Raw genomic sequence first — 7,414 nt, 5'->3', positions numbered from 1 at the left:
TTCTGCAACTGAGGGAGCACATCAGTGCAGGGCAGGACAGGAGTACTTTTAGACCAGTGGTAAAGAATGGGAAGAAAACACCAAGTATGGGATAATTGGTGTCTTTTTGCTTTGTTCTAGAAACAGCAAACCTTGTTTCTCCTCCTGTTCTGCATGCAGTGAAACAACAGCTTTGTGCTGTATTGGCAGGACCAGTGCTGGCTAAAACATCTGTTTGTGGCTTTGCAGCTCAATGCCTTGAATCAGCAGCCCTTCAGGAGGGCTCTGTGTTCTGGGTCTGCTGTAGCATCTCCTTGGCTGGACACACTAGAAACGTGTACACAAAGAAATACACTTTATTGTAAGTCAGGAACAAGTGCTCACTCCAAGTTTTTATTGAAATTGAACACAGTATTCAAGCATAGTTCTGGTTGAGAATCTAGATAGCTAATTTGTGGTTTTACAGTATGCCTCAGTTAACCCTTCTGGTGTACATCCCCAGGAACATGGAAGTGAGCAGGCACCTCATCTCTCAGCCAACCACCACCGTGTCATCCCCAATGAACTGGTAAGTCGGGACCTCGAGGTTTAAGGGAGCAGGGCCTTTCCTGATCCTGCCAGAGGCGTCGTAGTGGGAGCCGTGGCAGGGGCAGTAGTACCCGCCAAAATCCCCGGCGTTGGCGATGGGGACACAGCCCAGGTGAGTGCACACCCCCACCAGGATCACCCACTCGGGCTTCTTCACTCTGTCTAGGTCGTGCTGCGGATCCCTCAGCTGAGACACATCAACTCCAGCCTCCTGACTAATCTCTGCCTGGGTTCTGTGACGCACAAAAAGGGGCTTCCCTCTCCACTTGAAAGCCATGTTCTTGCCTTCTGGAATGTCAGACAGCTTGATCTCAATCTTTGACAAGGCCAGCACATCGGCAGAGGCACTCAGGCTGGAAATGAACTGGGTGACAACATTCTTGGCAACATAGGCAGTTGCTACGCCTGTCGCTGCAGTCATCAGGTAGGAGAAGCCCTTCCTGGAGTCGCTGCTGCCCTGGGAAGAGGCGCTGGCATCCTGCACATCCTGGCGGCGGTAGGCCGAGAAGTCGGGGACCGCGACGTCGTTGTGGACACAGCGCACGCCGGCAGGGGCTGCAGGGGAAAGGACAGCACGTGACACCGCTCGCAGGTAAAACACTCTGTCATGCAGCTGAAATGATACTTTTTAGCGGCATTTTTGGAGTAACAGGTAAAAGTTATACCAGAGTCTCGGTAGGACTCTATTAATTAAGCATTTTATGTTGTATGAAAATGGTTTTCAGAGGGAATTTTTGGTACACCAACAGCTGATCTATGAAACCGGTTTCCCTATTTGAAAAAAAAAAACCTGATCAGGGTGCAGAAAATCTGTGAGAAGTTCTGGGCTTCTGGGGAAAAAAAGGGAACTGCTTTTTCAGTAAATTTCAAGAAAAAACTCCAGTAGGATAACATGACTAGTTCAGAAAAGACAGACCTGTTTTCCATTCAAATGTTTCCTTGTAAAGAGCTGCTAAGAAGAAATCTGATGTAGTGAAGTTTGCATAGCTGCAGTGTAACACTTTTGTGTTATTTTTTGTCTGAATTAACTTCTACGCCTGTAATAATATTAAGCATTTAATGTGGTTAAGCATTTTTTAAAATTAAAAATATCAGGCATCTCCTTTAATATTAAATTGTCTTAGCTAAAAGCCACAGAAAACAATTTCAAACCTTTAGTCCCCAAACTCACTTTTTAAAAAATTTAGGGATTTTAAAAGATTTAGATTTTAAAAGATTTAGGGATAAAGCTAACAACTATCCAATTTCAAGTGGCATTCCCCCATTGAACCTGTGTGCTCAAGTAACAGGATATGAAGGATAACTAAAAGGCCTCCCATGAGTTTCTCCAGCAAAAGAAATCTGCTTCCTCCACTGAAAATCTATAAGCCAAAGAAAAGAACATGGCAAGGACAGAACACATTACTTGCCAAAGTACAACCTGTTACTTGAGGAGTATTATTTAGTCATATTTTCTAGCAGTTGGCACAAAGTTAACAGATGTCTCAAAGTACTTAAGTTCTCAGGGATTTATATGCAGTACAATGAGGATAACAACTACATTTATTTACAAGTAACTCAGCATTGAGAAGGTAACTGCTATAGGTTTTTAACTGCAAAGAAATTAAACTGAATATCGAAATTCTGAGATAATGCTCCATACCAAGTTATTTCGGTATAAGACTTAAAAGCATTTAGTAACATGTAATATGACTAACTTCTAAAAAATTTGCTAGACTCACTGAAAAGCATGCTTGATGTTAATTGAAATGTAGAGCACAGCTAAATGTCAGCTATGTCAGTGCCAGATTTGTAGCATTTTCACCTGAACAAGCCCTTTACAGCTGAGGGTCAGGTGAAGTACAGAGCTCTAACTGCTACCGAGCATCTTCAGCACGGCCGTGCCCTCCCAGAACTCAACGTGTGCACTGAGCAGCAGCTGAAGCAGCAGCTCCGTCGGTGCCAGCGGCAGAGCTGGGCACAGCTCTGGGGAGCCGCAGCCCCAGCACAGCCCTGGGCCAGAGGTCGGGCTCTGAAGAACACCTCGGTCACCCCTGGCTGGTGCCTTCCCGACCCGGGTAAAACACACGCTGTGCTCTCGCTGCACTCTCTGTTCTCGGGCCCGCAGTTAAAAACCTTCCCCAATGACAGAATTCAGCGGTAAAATAAAAATCACCGGAGCTGTGTCCCTCAGCGGAATAGCCAGACCCGCCTGGTCACAATCCTGTGCTGCGGGCTGGCCCTGCTCGGGCAGAGAGAGGACACGCTGCGGTCCCTCCGGCCTGCCCCATTCTGGGAGCCGTTCAAAGGAAGCTGGCATTCAGGTGCCCTTGAACAAGCTCTCTACTGTAAACGCGTGCCAATTACAGCCGTGACAACAGAACCAGGCACTTAAAACCCCCAAGGGGCCCGAGCCCCGCAGCCCGCCCGCCTGCTCTCCTCCTTCCCGGCTCTGCTCCTCCGCCCGCCGGGCCGGACCCGGCTCTCCCCGCCGGGCCGGGCGGTGCCCGGGAGGCCGGCAGGGCCCTCGCTGCTCCCGCGGCCGTGGCAGCCCCGGTGCCGCTCCCCGGCCCGCCCCGCCGCTCCCCGGCCCGCACCGTTCAGGCTGGCGCTGGCGACGAGACCCCCGCGGGCGGCGCGGCCGCTCAGGGACTCCCGGCAGAGCAGAGGCCGCTTCAGGTCCAGCGGCACCTTGCGCTCCCGGTGCGCGGCGGCCGGGGCGAGCGGGCGGAGCGGGCCGGGCACGGCGTGTGCGGCGGCGGACACGAAGGGCGCGAAGGGCCCGGCGCGGGCGGCCACGGACAGCATGGCGGCGTCCCGGCGGCGACCTTCCCGGCCGGCGCGCGCCACACGCGTCACGGCGCCGCGGGCCCGCGCGGCGGTGACGTCACGCGCCGGCGCGCGGGGGTGACGCAGGCGCGGAGCGGGGTGGCCTGAGGGGAGCGCGCGCCGTGAGGGGCTGCGGGGCTGCGGCTGCTCTGCCTCGCCGCGGCCCTTTCTCTTATCCTATCTCCTCCGCCTTTCCACCTTTCGCCCCTTGCCTTCCGCTCCTGCTCCCCGTGCTGCGGCTCTCCCTCGGGCTGTTCCCCCTGGGGAAGGGCAGGCCGTGTGCTGCAGGCCTGTCTCGCGGTCCCCGAGGGGAAATCAGAGCGGGACACTTGGAGGTTTGTGAGGAGCTCCGGGACACGCCTGGCTCCTGCGCCTCTCCTGCACGACACGGGTCCTTCGAAACACAGCAATGGACCCCAGAACACCTTGGGGGTCTTAACGTGTTTTTTTAATTGCTGTTCTGAGGAGGTGATCTTGAGCTGTGTAATAACAATACTTAGAAGTGTGTCGCTTCTAAGATAATTCGTGCTCTTTATTTTATGTCTTGTGCACTGCATGGTTTTTGCCCCGTTTTGTTTCTTTTTTTCTCCTTAGCTTACTCATTGAATTTATTTCCTTCATTTTCTTTTTGGACCAGTTTCAAGTTGGGAAAAAACTAATTTTTTTTTAGCTTGTTGGTTGAGGGGTAGATTTTACTTACAGTCTGAGAATGCTAAGAGTGTTTGACAACAACCAAATCCACTCTAGGGGCTGTTTTGGGCTGGGGATTGAACGCAAGGGGATGGTAAATATATCAAATATATCATACTGATGTATCACTCTGGGCTAAAGGAGATAACCACTCTTCCACTAATGACTGGAGCAAATAAATAATTATATATTGAGTTTCTTGGTGGTTTGTTTTAGTTCTGGGGTTTTTTTGCCTTAAATTTATTTTACTTTATAATAGTAGTCTTATGCTTGACTTGTTACAGCTTCCAGTGGTAAGATTTAGTTTGGTACTGGTGAACACACTGGTGGGTGCATACCTGCTCCAGTCAACCCTTTTAACCAGTTCAAGCTCCTGAAAATTCCCCTAAATGCAGGATAAACCTGACACAGAGATAGGTTTGAAGAAATTTAGGCTGAACCATCCTCTAGAAATCCCAGCTACCCAGCCCAGTCCATTCATGCCAGGCTGTGAAGATGTAGTGGTTCATACTGGCTCTATGAAGAACTATTCCTTTGAAATTCAGATCTTCCTAATGATATTGCCAGTAAATTATTTTATGATTGTGCATTAAAACCTCCCCCATCTTTGTAGAATGGTAGTTTAAGGACTGGCCTTATTAAGATTTATTTAAGGGGTTGACTTTTCCATTTTCTTTTTAACTGTTAACTGTACTTAAATACGGTAGCTCTAATTAAGCGGGATGGATCACTCCAGTCCCAGTGCTATTGATCTATAATTTATTTCTTTCCCAGCACGTTTGTGACATCTGAGCCTCAGCAGATAATGATTTACCCAACTCAGTTCACTGTTCTGATGGTAGCTGTAGTCACTGGTGATGCACTCATTAAAGGACACCATAATAATACTCTGGAGCCAAGGTAATTTGTAGAAACTCAATGCATGGGTGGGAATTGTAATACGACACGAAAAGATGACACGGACACTGCTGCTCTCCAGGTGAACAAAAGAGAGGGACCTTCATTTTCTGACTCCAACATTTATAGTTTTCTAAAAGTGACAGTGGATTGGAGGGTGACAGTGCCACCTCTCCAATGACACTGGACAGACCAAGAGTCCATCAATTCTCTCCTCCTCCATGAAAGAATGCAAAACATAAGTTGTTTACAGAACTGTGTGTGAGAAAGTTTGTTACAAGAATGCAAACATCTGAAGGCTTAGCAAAGTCTTAGAAAATCAGGGTGACAGGGAATAAACAGTATTCAGGTGGAGAAGGTAGAAAACTGGGAAGGCCCTTTTAACAGCACAAGTTTTATAATCATCATTTAGGGGGGAAAGAGCTACAGAAACACAATACTTTCAATTCCTAACAGATTATAGAATTATTATCATAGAATCAGAATGTGCTGCATTGCAAGGGATCATCCATCAGGATCAGCGAGTGCAGCTCCTGGCCCTGCACAGGACACGCCAGGAGTCTCACTGTGTGCCTGAGGGGCTGGCCAAGCAATCGTAGAGCTCAGCCAGGCTCGGAGCTGTGCCCTGCCCTGAGCAGCCTGTTCCAGTGGCCTGCCTTTGGGCTGCCCACCTTTTCCTGCTCTCAGCCTAACCCTGCCCTTGTCAGCTCCCAGCCATTCCCTCAAGTCCTGGCACTGGTCCCCAGAGTGAAAAGAGCTGGTCCTGCCCTTGTGCTTCTCCCTGGGAGAGCACAGCGAGCTCTCACGAGAGACCCGATCCCAACTGAACAGGTGCTGGTAGAGCTAAGGGAGAGATTTTGTGGTTCACATGAAAGTGAGGACTTTGGCTAATATCTATAAAAGGGTTTGTTAACAGGTGTGGGGTTTGGGGGTTTTTGGTTGCTTTTTTGGGTGGAGTTTTTTGAAGGATTCTGAGTTTTGGCAATGATGCCAGTTCTGAAATTGCTAACCCAGCTCAGCTGCTCGGCAGATACGGCCTGATCCCAAACAATTCTGACTGGAGGGGCTGTTCTCAAGAGATGCTTGGCAAAATGTGCTTGCTACTTGTGGAGCTTTTTTACAAAATGAAGGACTGTGATGGAACAGTAGTTATAGGATGAGAAGAAATAGGTATAAATAAAGAGGGGAAATATAGGTTAGATACCAGGGAGAAATTCCCTCCTGTGAGAGTGGTGAGACACCAAAACAGGTCCAGGGAGGCTGTGGATGCCTCACGCCTTGAAATGTCCAAGGTCAGGTTGGAAGGAGCTTGGAGCAACCTGGTCTAGTGGGAGGTGTCCCTGACCATGGCAGGGAAGGATGGACAAGATGATCTTTAAGGTCGTTTCCAATTCCTTAACGTTCATTCTGTGATTATTTGGGAAAGAAGGGTTTTAAATTTTTTTAAAAATTAAATCTGAATTCAAATTCCAGCGTGGTTAGAACACAAATAAAACATTCAAATATTAGAGCAAAAAGGAACTACATTCTGTTATCGGAGTTCAAAAAAATAATAATTTTAATTTTAAAGTGACTAAGCAAATTCTGGTGTGTAGGTGTTTCTTTGAGAAGTGTTGTTTAGCTTGTATTACTGAGCATCAATACTGAGCATTTGCCAGCCAAACATGAAAGTAAAATGCCAGCGTGTCATTGTGTAAACCATCCAAAGAGATCTCTGTGATTGTTTTTGTGCATTCATACAAGCATTAGCCTCATGTAAATTTATGCTGCTTAATGTTCCTGTCCTCCTAAAGTTAAAAGTTCATTTGCATCAATACAAAAGCCATAAGATGTCAGGGCTGCAGCATTATGAAGTAGATGAAAAATATTGTAATGCTTTTGGGTATGTGCAGTGCCTTTCTCCATGTAGAATTCATTCTTGTGTTTGTTTTCCTTAGAGATAAACTGCAGAACTTGGATGGCTTTTTGCTAAAATGTTAGTCACCCCAGGCAATTTGATCTCTCCAGAAAGTTATCTTTGAATTCTTTGCCATCTTGCATCTTTTTTTTTTTGCCCTGAAAACTCAGTGCTACTAAACTTGAAACTTCAGGTTTACATTCATTTCTTGGATTTGAATTGTTGATCAATTTTTTTTCTCCATGAATAAGCTTGTTCAGAAGTAAAAAACCAAGAAAACGAACAAACCACCAAACTTTACCTGTGGAGAGTAGTCATTGTTCATCAGCTGCTTAGATAAGTGCACCCTACTCTGAGAGCAGCTCCAAGTGTCTGCAGTGGTTCCATTGCAGAATCAATGTCCATTACAGTGACTTTGGTCTCGTGGTGTGGCACTGGGCAAGCTGTCCTACAAATTTGAAGATAGATTTGTATATGCAGTACAGTTTGTTTAAGGTTAATATTATGGAGACCCTTTAATAGTTAGACTTTATTTGAATGTTCTTTGAAGTTGAT

At 47.2% G+C, this 7,414-nt stretch overlaps 1 protein-coding gene across 1 annotated transcript; it reads right to left on the bottom strand.

Moving 5' to 3' along the window:
• Positions 1-338: 338 nt before the first annotated feature.
• Positions 339-3,402, bottom strand: LOC119705715 (cytochrome b-c1 complex subunit Rieske, mitochondrial). The gene is made up of 2 exons (XM_038148460.1): positions 3,144-3,402; positions 339-1,122 (listed from the first exon to the last, which is right to left on the bottom strand). The coding sequence occupies exons 1-2, from the start codon at positions 3,352-3,354 to the stop codon at positions 512-514; spliced, it is 822 nt and encodes a 273-aa protein (XP_038004388.1). The 5' UTR covers positions 3,355-3,402; the 3' UTR covers positions 339-511.
• Positions 3,403-7,414: the final 4,012 nt, after the last annotated feature.

Source organism: Motacilla alba, chromosome 11 (genome assembly GCF_015832195.1).
Source record: "Motacilla alba alba isolate MOTALB_02 chromosome 11, Motacilla_alba_V1.0_pri, whole genome shotgun sequence".
Classification (NCBI taxonomy): domain Eukaryota; kingdom Metazoa; phylum Chordata; class Aves; order Passeriformes; family Motacillidae; genus Motacilla; species Motacilla alba.
This window is presented reverse-complemented; position numbering and strand designations above follow the sequence as displayed.